We start from the raw sequence: 24,439 nt of genomic DNA, 5'->3' as shown, positions 1-24,439 counted from the left end.
GAAAAGAAAAAGCAAGGGGCAGGCCCCTCCCTCAGAAGACCACCTAGAAGGCCACCTAGAAGGATCCCAGGATCCAAACTGTAGCACTAATACGGTGGTCACTGGCCACATCAGGCCCTGGGCCGAAGGTGGACGCTCAGCCCCTGAGTCACCTGGGGGTCCTACACTAAGCTATTTAAAACGTACAAGTGATTGTGTCCTACGCTGTTTGTAATGTGGTAAAATTTCTCTTTCCTAAGAAAGAGAGGGCAGCCCGGGTGGCTCAGCAGTTTAGCGCCACCTTCGGCCCAAGGCCTGATCCTGGGGACCCAGGATGGAGTCCTGCGTCGGGCTCCCTGCATGGAGCCTGCTTCTCCCTCTGCCTGTGTCTCTGCCTCTCTCTCTCTCTGTCACTCTCATGAATAAATAAATAAAAATCTTTAAATCAAAACAAACAACACAAAATAATTCGCTTAGGCCTTTGCTGGAAGGTGCTGCTTGTTGCTCGACTTGTGTTCCGTGGAGTCCGTGAGGCACGATCATCCTCACAGTCGAGGCTTGCCGCTTTCTTTGTGTCACCGATGTGCTCCTGCCTCTTTATCCCTCTTTCTGCTTTTTGGTTTGATGAATTATTTTTTCATGATTCTATTTTAAGTTCTCCATTTTGTCCATTCGACATTCAGCTTTCTTTCTTTTTTTATTTAATGATCTTCAATGATGTTGCTTCTCCTCTGCTAACTTCCTAGTTCTGCACATGGTCTGCATGTGTGTCCGTGTCTCTGTTTCTCGGTCAGTGTACGTGGACACACAACATGATTTCAGTTCAGTCAGGGGTCAGGCTGGAGAGTCAGGGCCTCCTGTCTACGTTCAGTTCTGCGACTGATGGCAGGTTTCAAATGCCCAAGGTCAAGGCAACCCACTGGGTGCACCGCTGTCCACAGCTCACCCAGTGGAAACGAGGGAAGGGCCCGGAACGCACGAAGGCAGGGGTTCAGGATAAGGACGGCCTCACACCTTCTAGGCCAAGATTCTGACACCTTCTGTAGGGTTTGCCTTGGATTCAGGAGCCTAGGACCGTGGGGAGCTATTGCTCATCCCTCCCCCGGGGGTACTGTCACTTCTGGGCTTCTAGAATGAGAGTACCAGTGCCCACGCGTGTGCACACAGGAACCGTGGACCTGGAACACATGTACACAACAAGGAAGAACGTGTGGTTGGAGGTATTTCCTGCATGTGACACCCACCTCCAAGGTCATACATATGATGCCACAGTGGCCTGGGGACGTCTGGGTGAAGCACCCACTAGCATAATCCCAGTCCCACAGGCAAGACGCACACCATCCCCAATGGGCACAACGGCTTCTCTGGGGTCAAACCGGGGAAGAATGGAAAGTTGTGTCTGAACCCAGGCGTGTGTCAGGGCTGGGTCCCTGGCTGCACAGAGACCTTCCCTGGGGCCTGTGGACGGGGGTGCGGGTGTGTCACTGTGTGCACAGGCCATTGCCTGCAGGGAGGCGGGGGGGGGGGGGGGGCGTCTGCAGCCCCGAGCCCTGCCCCTGCAGCTTCCTCCAGGAGTGGGTCAGGGAGAGGGTCCCAGGGAGTGAGGTCACTGCCGTGTCACAGAGCCCAACAATACTTGGAACCCCCGTAACCAGGCACCCGCATCCAGTGCAGCCCCAGCTCAGGCTCACTTGGCTGGAGACATCTGCTACTAGAAGATGTTCTCTTGCTGCCTTCTCACCTCTGGGGGCTCTGGCTCCCAGGAACCCCAGGGGTGCGGCTTGTTCCAATGCTGTAGGCATTGGCTCCAGAATAAATACCAACGCATCCGGGCCTTTATCAGGAGGCGCCTTCCGGTAACACAGCGCAGGCCAGGGCAGGCCCCCTGTGCCACCATCCTGGGAGCCCCATCCCCTCCTCCTCAGTTTCAGGAAACCAGGGATGTGTGAGCAGGTCCCATGCAGGCTGGGGGACCCTGCAGGGCGGCAGGTTTCCCGGGGATCCCTTCAGGGTCACCCTGATGTCATGGTGGGCAGGGGGCAAACAGGGTTCCTGAGGTCCTCTACCCGCCCCGGAGTCACCCCAAGGCCCTGCAGCCACATCCCTTTGGTGTCCCCGGGGGCAGTGGGTGCCGCCTGCACTGTGGTGTGTCTGGGTGGAGGCAGCTGGGGGTGCGGCCCGGCCGAGGGGGCCAGACCAGGCGCTGAGGCCTCCTGCCTGGCTGCTGGGCACTGTCTCCACAGAGCTGCACCCGGGTCGTGGGGTGCGAGCAGGAGGAAGGGGTCGTCTGCCCCACCGCCTCCAGGAGCAGGGAGGTGCCCTGCGCAGCTAACGGAGGCCAGCGCGGGCTCAGGGTGAGTGCAGGGGCTGGGCTCCCCCTACACTCCTGCTCCCACATGAGTCTGGATCCCCCCCTCCCCACACCTGCCCCCATGGCCCTGCCCCTGCCTGGGCCAGATGCAGAGTCCCTGCGCACAGATGTGTGGGAACATCAGAATAGAGCCCTCAGGGGAGGCCTGGTCGCCCGGGGGTTAGCGCCTGCCTTCCCCCAGGCCCTGACCCCACAGGCCCGGGATCGAGCCCCACCTGGGCTCCCTGCACGGGGCTGCTTCTCCCTCTGTCTGTGCGGCTGCCTCTCTCGGTCTCTGTCTCTCTGTGTCTCTTGAGGTCCTTGGATTGACCCAAATATTTTGAACATTTATCCTCTGAGATTGTTTCTTTATTGGATAGTTAGTCCTGTTTGTGTAAGAGACAGGCAGGGAGCTTGAGCGGGAGAGGGAGCCCCAGCTCCTCAAGCCCACGGGGCCCCCAGTGCGGGGCCTGCCAGGGCGGGATCCCAGGCCTCCGGGCGGCTCCCTGCAGGCTGCAGGTCCCCTCTGTCCCACCTCAGGGTGCAGGGGCCTCTGCCTGGATGGGGCATCGGATCGTCCCGGCCAAGCTCAGCCGGACGGACCTGCTGGAGCTCGAAGTCCGACAAGTGCTGCCCGCCTTGCTGCGCAGGGAGATCATCTCCATTTTCACCTTTTTGCATGATTACCGTGGATTTGCCACCACAGACGAGGTGCTGGACCTGCTGTTCACCGAGTGAGCACCTGCCCCTCCGCAGCCCAGGGCTGGGCCACCTGCTGCTGGGGAGGCTGGGGATGGTGTGAGCTTCCTGGCCTCGGGCTGCTCCCCCGCCTGGAGCAGGGTGCCCCAGGGCCTAGCGGGGTCCTGGAGGGCAGCTATGTCACTCCTCCCCGTGACGAGACCTGGGCCTCCTCCCCCCGTCACCAGGGTCCTGAGCTGGCCTGTTTCCCCATTGAAAGGGAGGTTTGAGAGTCCATCGGGGGTCTGTGTCCTGGGGCAACCAGCCTGGGGGACCCCGGGACGCCCCAGGACCACTCGGATATGGGCCATGGGCCTGGCTGGAGCCCTTTCATGCTCAAGCCTTCAGGAGGCCCCGGCAGGTGCGGGTGCTTCTCCGGGATCTGCCCGTGGCCCCACGCAAGAGCTGACGGCCCCCGGGGCTCCGGCCTAGTCGGGGTCAGAGGGTGACAGCCCCCATGATGAGAAGGCGCGTCCCCAGCACGATTCATGGGATGCCCCCGCCCTCCTCTAGATATGGGTGCATCGTAGCTGCATGTGGTGATAACGACGCGGACCTGCAGCGCTGGAAACTGTGAGTGACTCCGGCTCCTGCAGGAGGGCCTTCCCTCTCCAGGAGGGCAGCGAGGGGGCTGTGGGGCGGGGGGGGGGCTGCACCCTCACCCCACACATCTGCAATTCCCATGACACATTAAAGGTCTAAGGGCCCTTCAGGAAAAGACTGAAGGAGAGCGGTAGATGGGGTGTGGGCTTGGTGGGAGAGTACTGGGACCCCTAAGGAGACCTTCTCCATGCCCCCCCAACCCTCTCTCTGCCCCACACCTGGGACCCAGAGCAAAGGGGGTGGGAAGCATCGCACTCCCCAATCTGGTGGCACCTGGACCCGGGGGCACAGCAGGTGCTCAGGAGGGCGGGTGAGGGCTCCCGGACCAGGCGGCCCCCGCCCCGTGGGAGAAGCGAGATTAGAGTCAGTGGAAGGACACCCCCGGGGGCCCCTCGGGAGGGAGGCAGCCCAGAGCCACAGGAGGGAAGGTGGTGGTCCCGGGCGGCTCCTGGCAAGGCCTGGCAGGACACAGAGCCCGAGCCCTCCTGCCTTGGAGCTTCCCAGAGTGACAGTGTGTGCAGTGAGGGCAATGACAGGCCAGACGCCCCCCGTCCCCCGACGCCTGCCGGTGGACTCAAGGGGCAGGTGGGCAGGGACCAGGCTGAGGAGGGAGCCCGCTTCCCCAGGAGAGACGCTGATGGTCACCCCGCTGGGCCTGGGCTCCCCGCACAGAGGCTACGTGCCAGCCCCTCCTCGGGGAGCAGGCCTGTGGCAGGCAGGACCGCCAGGTGGCAGGGGGACGAGGAGCAGGACTGGCCTCCGACACCCCCCACGGGAGGCCGGGGCCCCGGGTCCTGCAGGGCTTCCCCGGGACACCTGCCTGTGACAGAGCCCTGTCTTCTGACGCCTGTGCCCGCCTGTCCCTCCCCAGGGCCATCTGCTACATGTTGAAAATATGGCTGGATTACTATCGGGAGGACTTTTGTCAGCTCCCAGAATTTCCCTCCCTGAGGAAGCTTCTGGAATTCCTAAGACAGCACATGCCAGGCTCAGACGTGGAAGTCCGGGCCCTGCGTCACCTGAGGCAGTTCAGAAGCCTCCATGCAGCAGAGCCAGAGGCTGGGGGTGAGGAGGCCTGGGGGTGGCCGAGCTGGGGACAGGGGGTGCCCGCGGATCCAGCCAACGTGCAGCTGGGCCGGGAGCAGGGGGTGGGCTCACACCCCACCCACGGGCTGCAGCCTGGGGACACCTCCCAGGGCTCCTGCCCTCACACACGGGGAGCGGTGGGAAGAGTGGCCTTGACTTGGGAGGGACGTGGACAGTCCGTCCTGGTGGTGCTACTTTTTGTCTTCTTGGATCCACAGCTTCGGCCGGAGCAAAACACCCTGAATCCGCCCTGGAGGCCGCCCCAGCTCCGACCGCGGGGCCTGCTGCCCCGTCGGGGCCTGGGGGCATCGAGGCCGTCCTGGCTGCCTGGGCTGAGGGCTCGGCCCGCGCTGCGGCGCCCGCTGGGGAGGCGGAGCCCCTGCGGGTAGTGGTCACTGCTGAAGTTCACCGCTCCGCCCTGGGGGAGCCCCCTGCACCCCTGGGAGCCCTGGGGGAGGAGCAGGCGCCAGCCCCTGCTCTGGAGGTCGTGGATGTGCCCGAGCCGCCTCCTAACTCGATGGAGCAACCGGCCTCGGGGCCGGAGCCACCCGTTGAGCCACCCCAGGAGCCCGCCCCAGCTCTGGCTGTGTGGCCTGCTGCTTCAGGGCCTGAGCTAATCGAGCTGGACCTGGGTGCCGGAGAGGAGGACCTGGTCAAGGCCGAGGTGCTGGCTCCTGAGGCGAAGGTGGTGCACGTGCTGGTCGAACCTATGATTCCCCGCCCCGATGAGGAGGAGCCCCCTGCACCCGCGGCCACCCCGGAGGAGTAGGCCCCGGCGCCTGCATTCGGGGTCCCCAGAGGGCCAGAGCTGCCACCTGACTCCGGAACAACTGGCTTCGACCCCTGCGCAGCCCCCTGACCACCTCGGGAGCCCGCCCCAGCTCCCACCGCGGGGCTGGTGATGGCTGCAGCCCAGTGGAGACTTGCCCTCCCCTGTCATTTTACTGTTTCTATATTTTGAGTTTTTCTTTAACCTGTATAATGGCTTATAGAGTTTTATTGTAATAAAGGATAAGTTAGCTTCACACAAAATTGACTCTGATGCTTTTAAATGATACATCGTGGTACTTTAGGTCCATTCACAGTGTTGCAGGCCCGGAGCCCAGGGCATCGGGGGACACAGCTGAGGGTCTGGTGCCCCCCGGGCCAGGCAGAGGCCGGGAGGACACAGGACAGCCAGGTCGCTCCTGCTGCCGGGTAGCCCCGAGCTGTGCAGACCGGCAGCCCCACCCCGGAGCACCCAGGCCCCTGTGGACGGGGAGCTGGGGTGGTTACTGCGGGAGCTGAGTCCAGGGCTGGACAGCTGGCCACCGCCACTGTGGTTGTCCCCCCTGGTGTCACCCTGTACCTGGGACTGAGCAGGGGCCTCACAGGATAAACAATCCCACTGAGACGTGCACCTGGCAGAGGGCTGGGCAGCTCCCCCAGGTGCACACACCTGAGAATCAGCACAGCAGGCCCCTCCCCCAGAGGCCACCTACAAGGCCAGGGGAAAAGCAAGTAATTGACCAAGCAGCACTGGAAAGTTCCAGGGGGAAGTGGAGGGATTTATAGTATATAGAATCAACGATACTCTCCCTTGTTTTTTGTTTTTTGTTTTTTTCTGTATCTGTTGTTTCCCCACCCCCTTTTCTCTTCTTTTTTCTTCGTCTTTTTTTTTTCTCTCTTTTTCTCCTTTTTCCAGTACAACTTGTTTTTGGCCACTCCGTATTGAGCAAAATGACTAGAAGGAAAAACTCATCTCAAAAGAAAGAATCAGAAACAGTCCTCTCTCCCACAGACTTACGTTCTCAACAAGATACTAGCCAATAGGATACAACAGTAAATAAAGATTATTCACCATGAACAAGTGGGATTTATCCCCGGGATGCAAGGCTGGTTCAACAGTCCTAAAGCAATCAATGTGATTCATCAGGTCAGCAAGAGAAAAAACAAGAACCATAGGATCCTCTCAATAGATGCAGAAAGCATTTGACAAAATACAGTATCCGTTGCTGATCAAAACTCTTGAGAATGGGGATCCCTGGGTGGCTCAGCGGTTTGGCACCTGCCTTCGTCCCAGGGCGTGATCCTGGAGTCCTGGGATCAAGTCCCACATCGGGCTTCCTTCATGGAGCCTGCTTCTCCCGCTGCCTGTGTCTTTGCCTCTCTCTCTGTGTGTCTCTCATGAATAAATAAATAAAATATTAAAAAAAAAAAACTCTTGAGAATGTAGGGATAAGGAACATTCCTCAACATCTTAAAAGCCATCTACGAGAAGCCCACAGCAAGTATCATTCTCAATGGGGAAACACTGGGAGCCTTTCCCCTGAGATCAGGAACAAGACAGGGATGTCCACTCTCACCACTGCTATTCAACATAGTACTAGAAGCCCTAGCCTCAGCAATCGGGCAACAAGAAGAAATAAAAGGCATTCAAATCGGCAAAGAAGTCAAACTCTCCCTCTTCGCAGGTGACATGATACTGTGCATAGAAAACCTAAAAGACTCCACACCAAGATTGCTAGAACTCATACAGCAATTCAGCAGTGTGGCAGCAGACAAAATCAATGCTCAGAAGTCAGTGGCATTTCTATACACTAAAAATGGGACTGAAGAAAGAGAAATTAAGGAATCAATCCCATTTACAATTGCACCCAAAAGCAAAAGATACCTAGGAATCAACCTAACCAAAGAGGTAAAGGATCTATACCCTAAAAACTACAGAACACTTCTGAAGGAAATTGAGGAAGACACAAAGAGATGGAAAAATACTCCATGCTCATTGATTGGAAGAATTAATATTGTGAAAATGTCAATGCTACCTCGGGCAATTTACACGCTCAATGCAATCCCTATCAAAATATCATGGACTTTCTTCAGAGAGTTGGAACAAACCATCTTAAGATTTGTGTGGATTCAGAAAAGACCCCAAATAGCCAGGGGAATATTTAAAAAGAAAACCATAGCTGTGGTCATCACAATGCCAGATTTCAGGTGGTACTACAAAGCTGTGGTCATGAAGACAGTGTGGTCCTGGCACAAAAACAGACTCATAGATCAATGGAACAGAATAGAGAATCCAGAAGTGGACCCTCAACTCTATGGTCAACTAATATTCAACAAATCAGGAAAGACTATCCACTGGAAAAAGGACAATCTCTTCAATAAATGGTGCTGGGAAAATTGGACATCCACATGCAGAAGAATGAAACTGGACCATTCTCTTACACCAAACACAAAGAAAAACTCAAAATGGATGAAGGATCTAAATGTGAGACAAGATTCCATCAAAATCCTAGAGGACAACACAGGCAACACCCTTTTTGAACTTGGCCACAGTAACTTCTTATAAGATACATCCACGAAGGCAAAAGAAACAAAAGCAAAAATGAACTATTGGGACTTCACCAAGATTAGAAGCTTTTGCACCGCAAAGGAAACAGTCAACAAAACTAAAAGACAACCTACAGAATGGGAGAAGATATTTGCAAATGACGTATCAGATAAAGGACTAGTACCCAAGATCTATATCTATAAAGAACTTATTAAACTCAACAGCAAAGAAACCAACTCTTGGTGATAATCACTTTTAAATATTTTGTGTATATCTTCTGGTCTTTTTTTTCTTCCTACTTGTGTACATACATATATATGTGTATGTGCATTCATCACCCAAACAGACATCATACAGCTTATATGATTTTCTGTCCTAAAATCAGCATGGCACAGTGCTTGTGTACATGGACTCTGGAGCCACATTCTTTTTTTTTTTTTTTAAGATTTTATTTATTTATTCATGAGAGACACAGAGAGAGACAGAGAGGTAGAGAATGAGGCAGAAGGAGAGGCAGGCTCCACACAGGGAGCTGGATATGGGACTCCTGAAACTGCAGGATGACGCCCTGGGCCTAAGGCAGACACCCAACCACTGAACACCCAGGCATCCCTCAGTCTCCACATTCTTAACATGGAGATAAGAGTAGATGGAATGTTCACATGAGGATTAAGTGAGATAATGAATATATAGCAATTTACCACAATGTTAGGCAAAGTGTGAGTATTCAAGAAATTTTCTCTTCTCTTTAAGATATGATGAAAACTTCTCATTCTATTAAATATTGTTGAAATACCGGATTCTTTCCCATTAGTATCCCAATATATTTATGTATTCTATGTCCATCCCTTTTTGATCACAGCATAATGTAGAAACCAAGGCAGCCTAGCATCATGGCAGGCTCCAGAGTCAAAATGCTTGGGTTTAGCTTCTGACTTCACGATTAACTATCTGTATGACTTTGGGTGAGTTACTTAATTTCTATAATCTCAGTTTTCTAACCAGTGAAATGGATATATTTGTCCTGAGTTGTTATGATATTTAACTGATACAATATATGTGAAGTAGGCAGTAAATCTTAGCGATGATGACGATGGTGGTGGTGGTGTGGTAGTGTTTCCAAATATGTAAGGGGTTTCCAAATATTTAAGATGTTTCTAATATATGCCAATTGCATTATTCATTTTATAATTTCTAGAGAGCAGGTTTAACTGAAAAAATGTAGAGCCTATGGTTGGCCAGTGTGGGGGAGAAACAAGGGAGCTCTGGTTGGCCAATGGACAAAATATATTTCAAGATTCCAAATGGTGAAAATAAAGTAAAACTTGTATGGTAACAACTAATATGTCATTTTTTTTGTAAGGCTGTTGAATCATAGAAAAAGATCAACCACTTTAAGAGGACATAGAATTTTATTTTAACATAATGATACAGACTCCACAACAATCAATCTTATTATTTTTGAGTCGCACCTAGAATATTTACTCTCTTCTGGAAACAGAAAGCTTTGGTGAGCTCAACAATTATATCACTTTATGATGAATAAAAGTACACACACGTCTATTAATATTCTCTTTGCCTTCGAGCCTTGATACTAAAAATAAGACCTAGCATATGTCAAACTGGTTTTCATGTGATCACTAAACTCATTATTTTCCCCGACATAATCTTCTATTTGATGACTCAAGTGCTAATGAATTCGATACAATATCTGTTATTATCAGAGAAAAATCCTGGTAGAGTTTTCGTTAATATCTCAGTTGATCATGCAGGTCTGAATTCAAAAATGTTATTCAAATTCTTTTGAAGCTGTGTGAGATCTGTTTGCTTCACCTTCTGTTCAATGCACGAAGCAATTAGCTTTGGCTATGTTAAAATAATACTTCCCATAACAGCATACGAACATTTTAGAAGAAAACTTACTCTAAGTTTTTCAAACAAAGTTTCAAGCATATTAAAATTATAGACTCAGAAGTACCAAAAATAGTGGAAAGCAGAATCTGGTCAAGAACAATGCAATGAAGATATTTAAAATTGCTACCTGTCAGCCAATTGTTGGCACTAAATTGGGGGGTGAGGGAGTACATGATGCTCTATCTCTTGATGGAAAGGATTGGTGCCTAACGATGAAGCCTGTGTCTACATGAGGTGAGGAATTGGAATGGATTTTTCACATTATGTAGACAATGGTTTATAATAATCTAGAGTAGTAAAGACATCATTGGTAATGATCGATTACAAAATAGCCTTTCAATAGCTAAATCGAGATCCAATGCATTAGCTGAAATAAGAGTACGTTTCCGGGTGGTGGGAGCAGCAAACACAGGGACAGGAGAGTGAGTATGAATGTGCAGCTGTTGACCACAGGATGGAGCCCAAAGAGGTCAGGGACCCTGGATTGGCATTCCTGGGGGAAGAAGGGGGGCTTGCTGACAGAGCTCTTCTCTGCAGAGTCCCCCTTGGAGAGTTTAAATGCCCTTGCAACAGTGGTTACTGTACATTTTGTTGCCCCATGGGTCTGTGATTTTTTTTTTTTTTTAAGATTTTACTTATTCATGAGAGACCCACAGAGAGAGGGGCAGAGACACAGGCAGAGAGAGAAGCAGGCTCCATGCAGGGAGCCCGACATGGGACTCGATCCCGGGACTCCAGGATCACGCCCTGGGCCAAAGGCAGGTGCTAAATCCGCTGAGCTACCCAGGGATACCCAGGGGTCTATGATTTTTATCTGTGAAGTTTTTTTCTCTTAAAAAAAAAAAGTCTCAGTTGTTCTGTATTTTTTGGTTTCACCTGTTTTCTTCTATTGTCACAACTGAAGAGGCAGGCTTCATACCCCTTGTACGTAGACTATGAATAATGGCTTGTATTTGTGTAAATATTTGACGACTGTTTACACACAGAACCCACGTCAGGTGTTCAATAAACATACATGATGTTCATGCTTTTCAAAGCACATGGGCTTTTCCATGTCTTGTCTGAGCCTCAGAACAGCCCTGTGAAGAAAGCAGGGCAAATACTAGTGTCATTTTTCAAGAGAAGAAATTGGAACAGAAATGAAGAAATGGGAACAGGTTCCCAGAGTTGTTAGGAATGGTGCAAGAATTTGATTCTTGCTGACTTCTCTTTTGCTAGCTTCTTCTCATTCCGAAGCATCCTAAACAGATCAGTAAGAATTTGGGGCATATCACTCTCTCCTAGACGTCGCCAGGTCTTACTTCTGAAATAAAATTCATATAAATGTGAGCTTTGAGTCTCCATAGCAGATTCTCAAAGGGCCCATCAAATCATCCATCATCTGGATCAATCTTACACCTAAATCTCTTGAGGGTTTCCAGACTTCTGGTCTTTTCTTCAGCAGAAGAAGCAGGTTATTAGTGAAGTCCCATTATTTCAAATATATGAGTTGTTCCTTTGCACTGCAACCTTATTAAAATAAATACATGAGAAATTCCCAGTGAACAGGAATTTGGAGATAAAATAAAGCCAATGCTTGGCCTCTTAGAGGTTTAGCGGGAGTTGCTGCGTCTGGTAGACAGATCAGATCTCCAGGAAGAGGCTTCTCCAACTTTGGCATATGTGTAAGACACTCCCAGAGAGCCAGTTGAAGCTCTGGCTTCTGAATGGCATCCCAGACCTACTGACTTAGAGCCTCTGAGGGTGGGATCCTGTCCTCTGCATTTTAAATGACAATCTCGTTTAGTCCTGATGCCTGCCAGTGGTCCACACAAGGAGGAAGAATGCTATAGAGGCTGGCACTTTCCCATTTCCGGAATCTCTCTTCTTACACATAAAGAAGTTTAATTTTAAAAAATGTTATTGAAGCACAAGCCACACAGAGAAAGAGGCAAGGATGTAAATGAATAGCTCAGTGACTTATCACGTGGGAGCACACTTGTGTGAGCACCATCCAGGTTAGTGGACAGAAAGCTGTCAACCTCCCCAGAAACACCCCTCCCTGGACGACTCCATCCTGTCTCTATAAAGACACCACTAGTTTTACCTGTTTCTGAACCCTATACAAATTGAATGAAAGACTATTATTTTGTGTTTGGTAGCATCAGATTATAGAAGCTACACCAGTTATGTTAACAGAGATCATCTCATTTAATAGAAGAATTGCTGGCATGGAGACTTGAAGAGGCAAAAAGGGACACCAGGTAGCCCGCAGGTAGCAAGCAACCTCAGGATGCAATTACCATCTCTAGGACCGGGGAGCAAAGAAAACAGGTTGGAATTATTATTACCATTTAGAAGACCAAGAGGTGGGGTGCTGTGGAGTGAAGCTCACACCCATGAGGCCAGGTGATGCTTTTCCCGTGAGCAGTTAAACACAAAAAGGGGAAACCCTTGATCCTGCCTGAGGGGGTGGAGGGGCGAGGTATGGGGAGCAGGTGCATTTCACCTTCCAGCCTTTGGGGCCTCCTCTAGTGCCCCCTAGTAGCAGAGCCTGGTGGGGAGCCAGTTGAATAACCGGCAGAGATCCTTTAGCTCAAGATGATGTTTGTGAGATCAGTCCGGGTTATGGGCATCAACAGCTCATTTATTTTTATTTGGCTGTATGAATAGACCACGATTTATTTACCATTTTGTTGTGGGTGGATACTTGGGGTGTTCTATTTTTTGACTATTACAAATGAGAATGGGGATGAACATTTTATTTATATATCTCTTTTAAGATTTTATTTATTTATTGGAGACAGACAGAGAGAGACAGAGCACACAAGCAGGGGTGGGAGGGAGAAGCAGATTCGACTGGGGGCTGTATCCCAGGACCCAGGCATCATGACCTAAGCTGAAGGCAGATGGGTAACCCACTGAGCCACCCAAGTGTCCTGAGAATGAACATCTTAGGCTCGCTTATTGGCGCACATGTGCACAGGCTTCTGTGGATGTGTGCCTGGTAGTGGCCTTGCCGGGTCATGCTCAACCTCATAGATAAGGCCAAACAGTTGTCTAAAGAGGCTCTACCAGTGGACACTCCCACCACCGGGCACGTGAGAGTCGCCAGTTCTGCACTGTCATTATAGTTTTACTTTTCACTTCCCTGATGACTAATGAGGTTGAGTACATGCTATATAGATCCATCAGCCATTTTGGTGTAATCTTCTGTGAAATGTGCAAGTCTCGTGCACATTTCACTATTGGACTATTGTTTTCTTAGAGGCTTATAGGAATTCTTTGTATATACTAAATATAAGTCCTCTATCACTTATATAATATGCTTTTTCTTGGCTATAATTTACCTTTCCCAGTCTGTTGATGAAGAACAGAGGTTTTTAATTTTTTTTTTACGGTGGTAAAAAAAACACATAATATTAAACTTACCATCTTAACCATTTTTAAGTGTACAGTTCAGTAGTGCTAAGCATATTTACATTGTTGTGCAATAGAACTCTTTCATAGTCTAGAACCGAAACTCTATAACCACTAAACACTAACCCTCTCTTTTCCACCCAGCTCTTGGCAACAACCTCTCTACTGTGTGTTTCTGTGGTTTTGAGGACTTTAGGTACTTCATGTGAATGGGATCATACAGCATTTGCCCTTTTGTGACTGACTTATTTCACTTAGCATGATGTCCCAGAAGTTCTTAGTTTTAATTAAGTACAATGAATGTATCACTTTCTCTTAACCGTTTCGTACTCTTCACATCTTATTTAAGACATTTTTTTTTTCTGACACAGGGTTATTAATGTATTATCTTGAATTATCTTCTAGATCCGTGCTAATATGGTAGCCACTGACCATATATGATTATTTAATTAAATTAAATTAAAGACAGTTTCCCAGCTGCACTAATCATGTTTCAAGTGGCTAATGTACTGGACAGTGTAGAAAGTTCTTTCGGATAGCACTGATCTAGAAGTTTTATTGTTTACTTTTCACATTTGGTTCTGCAATCCACCTGGAATTAATCTTTGTGTATGTGTTTGGTAGTCGTAAGTTTTAATTTTTTCCACATGGATTTCCAGTTATTCCAGCACTATTTATCTCCGCCCCCCCCCCCCCCACTGCCCTTGCAGGGGCTAACTTAGTAATTTATGAAGTCTCTATTTATCAGTGAGCCTGTTTATGGATTCTCTCTTCTGTCCCATTAACCCATTTATCTCCCTTTGTGCTGATAAGTATCACATGAGCTTAATCACCATACTTAAATATGTGTTGACATCTGGTAAAGCAACTTCTCTCAGCTTGTTCTTCTCCAGCAATGTCTTGGCTATTCGTAACATAAACATTTACGTTTCCATGCATACTTTTATCTTATTTATTTTTCTCTTTTAAGATTAATCTCAACCTCACAGAAAAGTTTCAAGCACAGAACAGAGGATTATTCTTTTCTGAAGCTGAAGCATTTGAGGGTAGGTTTTGCCCTACCACCCTCGAACACTTCAGTCTATTTCTTCAAAGACATCCCCCTATAGAATCAAGCCTCTAAGCCAGCAAATTAACATGGACAGTTTTAATATTTGAAATTTTTTTTTCCTTAAGGATTTAACCCGTTTATTCATGAGAGACACACAGAAAGAGAGAGAGGCAGAGACACAGGCAGAGGGAGAAGCAGGTGCCATGCAGGGAGCCCAATGTGGGACTCGATCCTGAGGCTCTGGGATCACGCCCGGGCCGAAGGCAGATGCTCAACCACTGAGCCATCCAGGCATCCCCCATTTAAACTTTAGACCCCATTCAAGTCGCCCCAAGGATTTAGTCCAGAGCTATGCCCTGCATTCAGTGTACATCTCTTTCGTCTTTATCAATCTAGAACATTTCTCAGACTTTCCTGGAATGTTGTGCCTTTGACACTTTCTGAAGATTATAGGCCATTTACTTTGTAGAATGTTCCCCTGTCTGGGTTTGTTCGCGTTTGATCATTATTAGATCTGGGTCCTGCGTCTTTGGCAAAAGTATCACAGTGGTGATGCCATGTTATCCTTGAATCTTCTCAAGCAGTGTGTGAATTTGGTTTGTGCCATTGTTGATCATACTAACTTGGAACACGTGGGGAGGTGGCGTCTGCCGGGCTTCTCCACCATAAAAAAAAAAAAAAAAAAGTTACATTTTCCCTCCCTTGGATTAAATATTCTTGGGGAAGATAACTTTGAAGTTATGTGAGTACCTTCTATCTCTACATGCTTTCAATGAATGAATGAACGAATGAACGGAAGGATGGATGGAAGGGTTTATAGCAGTAGGAACCGATGGTTTCCTGTTGTACTCAATGTGCTGGACTATGTTACCATCGTTACTTATTTTGATGTTTAAATTATCGCTGATTTGACTGGATATAGAAATTAATAGAGATGTAAAGGTGAATGCTGGGTGTCAGTGTGTGCATGTATTCTCAAGCTTTGTCATCTGGGCGATTCGGGGAGTGGGGACCCCCCGGTCGTGATAAGCACCAGACTCTGGGCTCCTGTTGTGTTAATTTATCTGTTTATAGATTTAAAATAATGAGTTCACAGTGACATCTTTAATTGCTATTCAGGGTCCATCTAGTTTCCTCCCTGCATATTTGTCATCCCTTTCTCTAACAGAAACCGGGCTCCTAGAATTTTTAATATATTTACTTATTTGATCAATTGTTCAGTAAGTAACAAATCTCCCATTGTCACTGTTAGCCCCCTTCCCCCTCCTCATGGGTGCATTCCTTATCCCACCTGGGTTTCTTTATTTTATTTTATTTTATTTTATTTTATTTTATTTTATTTTATTTTATCTTATTTTTTTATTCATGAGAGACACAGAAAGAGGCAGAGACACAGGAAGAGGGAGAAGCAGGCTCCATGCAGGGAGCCTGATGCAGGACTCGATCCCGGGACTCCAGGATCACGCTCTGGGCCAAAAGCAGGTGCTCAACTGCTGAGCAACCCAGGGATCCCTCAAGGTAGAATTTAATCTAAATTCTAGAAATATCAGAAACTGTACCTTTTTATTTTATTTACCTGGATTTTGTGGCTTGAAATTGTTGTTCAGACTACAAATGAGTTAAGGCCTGACACCTTTGAAGGCAAGAGACCTGTGCTTCTGGGGCGGGTGCCGGGTGGCAGGGGTCTCTCTCCTAGAAGCAACTCTTGCTACGTGTATTTTACTGCTGAAGGCGATTAGATATACACTTTGAGTTTTTTGTTCATGTTTCCATGAATTTCTAATGTGTTCTTTTGCCTTCTTTGTGATTTGAAAATCTTCCATAAAGTCTTACATAGTGGTCTTCCAAGAAGGCACCAGACATGCTTCTTAATGCCTATTTGGCTTCCCTCAATGATTTTATCCTTCCTTTCTCTTTGTCTTGGTGTTTCTTGGAGCTTTCTTTTGATTCTTCTTTTTCTTAAGCAAGCAAACAAAACAATAAATTTCACTCTGCTGTTGATGGCAGAAGAGGTCTGAGGTAGTAGAAATGGAGGCATAGCCCATGATACCCAGTTCATCACAGCCTACAGACAGACTCGTTTGGCTACGGATACCACCACTCACACACTTGTAGATTGAGACTCAGTTTCCTGACCACAGGACTCGGCGAACCCTGGCCGGTGCACAGGGCAGCTCACTGTCTTCGGATGCCACTTGTTTTTGTACGGCCCGTACGCTAACCATGGTTTTTACCTTTTTAAATGGCAGAAATGAAACCAAAACCAAAACAAAAAACAAACCCACAATATTTGAGACCTGTGAGAATTACATAAAATTCACATGTCAGTGTCCATAAATAGAGTTCTGTTGGAATACAGCCACTCTCATTTGGTTGCATATTGTCTGTGACCGCTTCCACGCTCTAATGGGGGCGGGGGGGGCATGCACAGGTGGGATTTACTCTCTGGCCCTTTATAAAACTGTGCGTCAACCTCTGCCTTATCCGGCTGGGAGAACAAAATGATTCCTATGTCAGAGGGTTATTTTTGTGTGCGAGGATTACATGAATGCTAGAAATAAAATTTGGGGCTGCACCTGGACTATGCAGGTGCTCAAGAAATGATCCCCTTCCACCAAGCCTGATACTGTAACCTTATCACCTTCCCTAACGCAGTGACTTTCGCGTTCAAGGTGGTTTGGAAGCACAGTACAGTGTTTGCGTCGCCGGATCAAGGGACAGACGAAACATACTTTGTATTCCGTGTAGAAACACCTTTCATTAACGAACCTCCCAGAAGCGTGCGAGGATTAATTTGAACCTGAACGCTTCCCTGTTAATTCGATAAGCCTCTAATACACAGGATACAAATCACACGGCGGGGTTTAATAACTTCTGAGCGTTGCATGGGTTGCAACACAATAGCTGGAAAAGCCAAAGTTTGCTTGTAAAATGCTCCCACGGGGCCAGGAGATGCTAACTGCAACAGAAAGGGTCTCAAGGTTGCCTTTCCAAGAGGACAGGTCTGTGGCTAAATCCCGTCCCCACCTACTTCCTGTGCAGGGGAGATGTGGTGTTCATCTGGCCACTAGAGAGCACTTGGAGACCAACCAAGGCGGGCCGGGCCCAGGGGCTGTGCAGGCTCGCAGGGCCACGCAGGCTGATGGACGCTCTCCCTGAAGCTTAGTGACCTGTGGGAGTGCTAATGAAGCACGCTGCAGCCCAGCTAACATTTTATTCTGTCTCTCTGGGTTTCTGCCTCTGGTGACATCACCTAATTGGTGCTGCTTTGCAGCGTATTTCTAAGGCGCGCGTTTTAGCCAGGGTCCCACTTTCCTTCTTGCTCGGCCTCTTTTCTGCCAGATTGAATCTCTCTCAAAGAGAAACTATTGCTCGATATTGATTCCAGCGCACGAGGTAATTTCAGGTTCTCCCTCGGCCACTGGGCCGAAGCCCTGTTTAAAGTCTCCAACAGGTTCTCCAAGGCTAAGAGGCGCAGCTCCGAAGAGCAGTGCTTAAACGTGCTTGGAAGACCCTTGGCTACATTTTCCGACGTCTCATCAGCAGTTTGCACTGATAGACTCTCCATTGTCATTACAACTGAACCATATCACAGGGAGCTGTACCGGCAAGACCATCAAGTTTTCTAAAAAGCGATAAAGCTTTGATGCTTTCTGGCCTACTTCTTGCTGTGCTCTTAAAAATGTTTAGCTTCTGCGGAGCCAACTGTGTATCTCCAAAGGCAGATGCAGTGAAAGACTCTTCAAGCATCTCGGGGACTGCTGTGATACCTGTCTAGGCAGCAGCAGGAGGAGAGTCTGATCGGTGGAGCTCTTTGTGGAGTGGCTTGTGGCTTGTGAGTGAGTAACACCAACCTTCAGCTGGGCTCCAGCCCACCAGCGTTGGGGTCTGGCTGTGGACACAGAAGGATCGACTTCCCCAGCCACTGCCTATGAGCACTTCGCAAAGCCATCCCATTTTTGGTGTTATCGTTTGCATCACAGGCATCGGTTCTGACCCCGTTTCTTAAACCCCGTTGAGGTGTTTATGAGGATAGGTTTGCAGGGGACTTCTTTGATGTTTTCAAAATTCTAAATAATCCCTCCCTCCTTTACTTGACTTTCAAGTAAAGAATATTTCTGCATGTGAAATGTCAGTTCTAATAATAGCCTGCTTAATGCACCACTGAAATCACTAATAGAATTTGCCACCGTTTTTTTTTTATTCTATTTATTTATTTATTTTTACAATAAGAAGTTCTCGGCTCTATCCAGGTACCTGGCTCATGAATACCCCCCGCCCCCCAGAACAGCAGCAGACCGTTAACAAACAAATGGATGCCTTTATAAGGAAATTACCCTCTACAATGTAAACTTGCTATCGCCCCCTTTGCCAACACATACCGTTTGCGATGTGACACGAGAATAGCAAGGGAATGAATAGGCTATTAAAGACTTTCGAGAAATAGATTCCTCTGGGTTTCACAGGGAGCCATGAATACAACAACATAAAGGAGTGGAAGGCAAAGATAAGGAGTTTACATGGGGGTGTAAGCATTATTGTGTAGATATTGTTGGTTCTCAGCAGCCAGGCTTCGTTTTGAGCCATCGGTCTCTTAGTCAGATTCCAGGCACCTGGCTCGGCAATCCTAGAGGGTCTTCATCCTGCATGCGCTGATTTACTTCATGTGATGCTTTTTGTGTACGTGGGAGATAGTAGAACTCTATCTAAAAGGTAATGTTATCCCTGGGATTTCAACAAGGATTGAATTAAGTGGTACAAAGCAGAAAGATCACGTATTCGTGTGTACGTACATATTTTCATTTGCTTGGAACTCCTTGGTTTTGGGGGCTACGATTCTGTTGGGGGACACATTCACATTTAATACTTAGTGAATTCAAAGAGATGACGCTCCCTCTTCCTTGTCTGGGCTTCACCACAGATCTGGAAAGAAATTCAGATTTCCCCTGATGGGATCTTTTCCCTTGGTTGTCCAGGAGTACAGTTAGGGCAACCTCTTATATTCAAGGGTGAGGTGCAGGTGCTTCTCTACATGTGTGCAGGCTCTCTTTTTCTTTTTCTTTTTTCTTTTCTTTTTTTTTTTTTTTTTTTTTGCATTCTGTGGATCTTGCATTTCTTGTGAAAAAACAAACAAACCTGGTTATAAAGAGACTATTGTACTAAATTGAAGTAATAATGAGGGGAGCAGGGGTACCCTTGTGTCCATAACCTACATCTTAAATGGGCAGGGAGGACTTTCCTTGAGGCAGAAGACACACGCGACAAATCACGTTCTACTTGGGGACAGCTCTTTTATTGCTGTTTTCCATTGCTGCTTAACCAGTAATGTTGGTTAACCTGCTATGGAGTTTTATCTTTGCTCTGGCAAAGAATCAGAGAAAGCTCGTTCAGCGTTTTTCTTTTCTTTTTCTTTTTCTTTTTTTTTTTTTAGCAGAGTGCCTTCCACAGAGGCTCTCAATAAACACTTGTGGTTTGATTCATAGGCTCCAGGACGAGGGACAAACAGTCCATCGTGGAGGAAATCGTACCGGATCAGCTGTGTGAATGGGAGCACACCAAGTAATCTTTCTGGGTTACTATTTCCTTATCTGTAAAAAGAAGGGGCTGGACTCAGTGATTGCTAAGGTCACATCCAGCCCTGTAAATTCTATGTTTTAAAAAAATACTTGGATCCTGAAAGAAGAACATCTTCTTGGGTTTCCGGACAAAAGAGCCCAGGGTGCGTTTGTGCTTGACCTCCTACCACATCCTGACTTTCTACTTTAATGAACCTGGGTTTATTCTTCAGTGAAATGGCTCAGCTCCAGGAGCTCTTGGTGTGATTCTAACACTGTGTAGTTATTGATTTTTCTTGCAGGATAGTGGTTACTGTAACCACCAAACTATTAAATCTCTCTCCTTCTCATAAGGATGACTTCACGAGTGTCGCTCTACTCCTTTTGTTTGATATTTAACGCAGTCCAGGGCTAATTTAAAGATAGCATTACTATCAAACTATCTCAAAACATTCCATGGCTGACAGCTCTCTACCTTTCCTCACCTCCAGGTTGTCAATCGAACACGCTAGCAGGCAGAGGTTGATAAAAAATGGGACTTTTGGAGGCCTCTGACCTGGTTCCTGCCATGTTGCTTCCCCATCGCCTCCTGCGTCGAAGCTTAGAACTTCTTACTGTGAACAGTGTCGATACCTATTCACCTAAGATAGGCTTCCTTCCCTATTTTGTTTGTTCACGCATGTAGAAGATAATGTTTCACCTCGTGGCATCGATCGTTGTCGTGGCAGGACCCCAGACATTACCTTTGATATGCATGCACATAGTGAGCTGCAATACTAAAATATTAATTTAACTCTTGCTTTCTCATTTTAGAAGTTTAGTCTCCATGAGCTCTCCAGTTAGCTAAAGGAAGACACAACATGTCAGGCAGGTTATGATAGCCATTAACTTCCGAAAACAGTTTAACAGCAGCCTTCACTTACAATGGTTCTCGGGCACTCACCTTGTTGCATTAGTTAGAATATACACTACAAAATGAGTGATGACTGTGATGGCAATAAAGAATTCTATATCCAGGACCATAATACCTTGATGATTACCTTTCAGTAGACTTCACGGTGACCCCCGAGTAGAGGGACAATTTAATGAGGTCATTAATATTTCCATAAAACCAGCAATCTGATAAATTCTCTTTTGGTAGGCGCTTTTGCAGAACTAGCGTAAGTGACTGTTCCACATGAAGCATTATCTTTTCTTGTACAACACTGAAAGCTTACATGCTGCTTGACAAATTTGAATTTTAAAAAGTAAGAGTGATTGGCACTTGGTAACTTACACAGAAATATAAAGTGGTACAAGAAAATTGCCCATTTCTTTTAGATTTACATTTTATGTATTTTTTTTCTTTTAGGGAGTGATAAGACATGTAATTTCCATCAACTTCAACCAGTTATGTATGAAAGAGGCTACAAGTTCAGCTCTGTAGAGGAAAAGCAAGTCGTGGGGAGAGTTGACATAACCATGAAAAAGCAGCCAGCCTTCCCAGCTGCCTTTTGCTCTGGTTCTAGAGATGGTTATTTGCAGGTTAAGACCAAAATCCTAAGACTGAGACACTACAAGTCTTGAAAACAGTTCTGCTCCACCTTGCTTCTTGATCCACCAGCCCCAAGACATCATTTATCAAATGTCTTTCCAGGTCTAATAGATGCAAAGAGAAAAAGGAAGCAGATAGAGAAGTATGACTAGAGTTTACAGATGAAGATTGCTCTTTATGTGTTGGATGCTCCAAAATTTTTGGAATAAAGCAATTATTGTCTATCCCTTAATTTGGTCAACCAACATTTACCGACAGACAATAGCAAAGCACCCAGTTCTGTGCATACGCCAAGTTAACGTTTTCCTCATTGATCTTCATTGTAATTTTGAAGATGTGTGACAATAAAGATAACCGGGGCATCACCTCATAACAAAAATCTTATTTAGGAATCTTGATTTCTTTTATATTAATAGTCTGATATATCAATCTGTGGAAGACATACATGTCTTCCATTGAACACGAACAACTGACCTCATGTTCTAACATACATATAAAAATGTATATATTGACAAGAACACATATGGAATTTCTTTTCTAGAATTTTCATTGACTTCTTTTCTGGTTTGGCAGATATTCCAGTCATTCTCATACTTAAGGTTTAAACAGTTCTCTGTAGTTTGGACAGCTTCTTGGAAATATAAACAATTATTCTTTTGAAAAACAGGAACCGTGGGGCACCTGGGTAGCTCAGTGGTTGAGCATCTGCCTTTGACTCAGGTTGCAATCCTGGGGTCCTGGGATCGAGACTCCCTGCATGGAGCCTGCTTATCCCTCTGCCTGTGTCTCTGCCTCTCTCTGTGTGTCTTTCATGAACAAATAAAATCTTTTTTTTTTGTTTTGTTTTTAAAGAACCAAGATATTCTAACAGGAAACTTTTGTAACATTTATTGTGTTAACCAAGTCAACAATGAGGTTCATTTATTCAGCTTTTGTTAGAGAGAGGGTGGTAGGCCCTGTGAGGGAAGGGCTGGCCTATCTTGTCCATTGTTGGTATTTGAAGCACTGAGCGCATGGAAAAATAATAAAACATGATTGAATGATTGAATGTCACTGATTTTGCAGATGAGGAAACAGTCTCCAAGAATGTGAGTCCTTTCTGAAGGTCATTTGGGTAATAAGAAATGGGACTAAAGTTCAAACTCTGGTTTGCATCCAAGGCCTGTGCCCTTCTCCCATGACAACCCTGATGCACCGACCGGCTGTTTTCCAGACTCCCTGCCTCTTCCCGGGTCTCTCTTGGGCAAGAAGAGGCGGTGGAGGAAGGGGTAAGCGGTATCATGGTAGAGCACACATGCATCATTGCCATCAAAGCTCCATTTGAAGGAGTCCCCAAAGAGTTCCACCTTGTCTTTCATCTTTTTAATCGGGATCCCCCACCTTTGAAATCCTGCAATATGTTCCAGGTTATGCTACAGATCAGGCATAGATAACCCACAGTGTTGTAAACAGAAGAGTCAGGCCAAGCTTGGGACAATGATCCTTACAAATGTCTGTCTTCACCCCGCTGTGAAGCCCTCTGTCCTTGCTCTTGATATGGCTGAAAACATAGTGAGCCTCTGTGCCCATGGTAGGTGGAGAAAGATCCTCAATTATAAACCAAAATACAAGGTATTAGCAAGAGAGATTTAACACTTAACAGTCACACTTGGAGTTACAAGGTGTTAATGAGCAAGATAAACCAAGGAATGCATTTTTCTTCCTCGTGGGCTGCCTGGGTTGGCTGTTGGTGCAGAATAATTGAAACCTCAAGTTCTAAGACTATGAATCGGGAGGGTTTCCTGTATTATGAATGATGTCATCCTGTAAGATGAGAGACTTGTAGCGAAATGCAGGAACATTCAGGGTAATGTGTTTGCAGCAAGCAGGATCCTGAATTTATTGCAGAGGGGAGTGTGTGAGCTGACCAAAATGGAGACTGATGAGAAGTAACTAAATTATGTATGACAGTCTTTACAGAGCGGAGGAAGGAAGCAAGCTTAATGATGTTGTGGTTGAAGGACCAGCCGCAATTGGTGATGTATTGGCTGGAGATTGGTAAGAAGAGAAATGGATCTATGAAGACTCAAAGACTATAGATGAGTGTGATAGAGACCAAGCAGAGGATGGGGGGGGGGGGGGGGGCAAGGGGAATCGAGGGCTCAGTATATATAATATGTTTCAGTGGCAACACGCCAGCCAAGTAAAGTTAACTTGACATTAAAAATCATCATCTTAATCTATGTAGCTCTTTCAAGCCTGACTCTTATCAAAGCAAAAAAAAAAAAAAAAAATCTATAGTTAGTGATGAAGTATTTTTCTCTTTGCTTTCCCGGCATCCACCAAACGCAGTACATAATTTAATTATTGAATCTACAGGCTGGACCATGGAGATGAAGAATGATGTGTCTGCGGTAGTGAGAAATTAGATAGAACCCACTGTTTATTCTCATCATTCTTCCCCCGTTAGGCTAAATTAATATAGTTAACAAGCTTTTGTTTGGATTAGTGGCTCAGATCTGGGATGCGCCGATCAGAACTCATGATTATTACGGTAGCTATTATTTATGGGGCGCCGACGGGATCCTCAAGCCCTGTGTGTAGGACAGAAGGGTTCTTTTGTCATTCTCTGTGCTGGAGCTCATGTCCCCCCAGGATGAGGGGCCACACGTTTGAACAGAGTAATGAAGTTCTAGAAAATCTGATTTACTTCCTTGGGGCCTATGGCTTCAGAAAGCTCACCGACGGCCCATTTCCTCTGATCTTTAAGTCAGTTGTCACACTACAGTGTGCACAATTTTATACGCGGCCACCCCGGGGGGGCGGGGGGGGGTTGTCTGCGAGGTGTGTGCTCCGTGGTGGGGTTGGGAAGGCGTGGTGGCAGGCTTCAGCGCACATCTCCGGCCCTTCCACCCCGTGTGGGGGAGACGGAGCG

The 24,439-nt window shown here is 47.1% G+C and overlaps 1 protein-coding gene across 1 annotated transcript; it reads left to right on the top strand.

Moving 5' to 3' along the window:
- Positions 1 to 1,646: 1,646 nt before the first annotated feature.
- On the top strand, positions 1,647 to 5,788 carry LOC144284290 (uncharacterized). Its single transcript, XM_077848650.1, has 6 exons — positions 1,647 to 1,835; positions 2,223 to 2,333; positions 2,870 to 3,063; positions 3,581 to 3,640; positions 4,542 to 4,735; positions 4,975 to 5,788. The coding sequence occupies exons 1-6, from the start codon at positions 1,698 to 1,700 to the stop codon at positions 5,523 to 5,525; spliced, it is 1,248 nt and encodes a 415-aa protein (XP_077704776.1). The 5' UTR covers positions 1,647 to 1,697; the 3' UTR covers positions 5,526 to 5,788.
- Positions 5,789 to 24,439: the final 18,651 nt, after the last annotated feature.

Source organism: Canis aureus, chromosome 15, assembly GCF_053574225.1.
Source record: "Canis aureus isolate CA01 chromosome 15, VMU_Caureus_v.1.0, whole genome shotgun sequence".
NCBI lineage: Eukaryota > Metazoa > Chordata > Mammalia > Carnivora > Canidae > Canis > Canis aureus.
The sequence above is the reverse complement of the archived record's forward strand: the minus strand, read 5'-3'. Positions and strand labels throughout refer to the sequence as shown.

Excerpts from the sequence above, each read along its gene's own strand:
- LOC144284290 (XM_077848650.1), top strand. The coding sequence starts at position 1,698 with ATGTTCTCTTGCTGCCTTCTCACCTCTGGGGGCTCTGGCTCCCAGGAA. Across the intron at positions 1,836-2,222 it reads TTATCAGGAGGCGCCTTCCG|AGCTGCACCCGGGTCGTGGG; the intron begins GTAACACAGCGC and ends CTGTCTCCACAG. Across the intron at positions 3,641-4,541 it reads GACCTGCAGCGCTGGAAACT|GGCCATCTGCTACATGTTGA; the intron begins GTGAGTGACTCC and ends GTCCCTCCCCAG.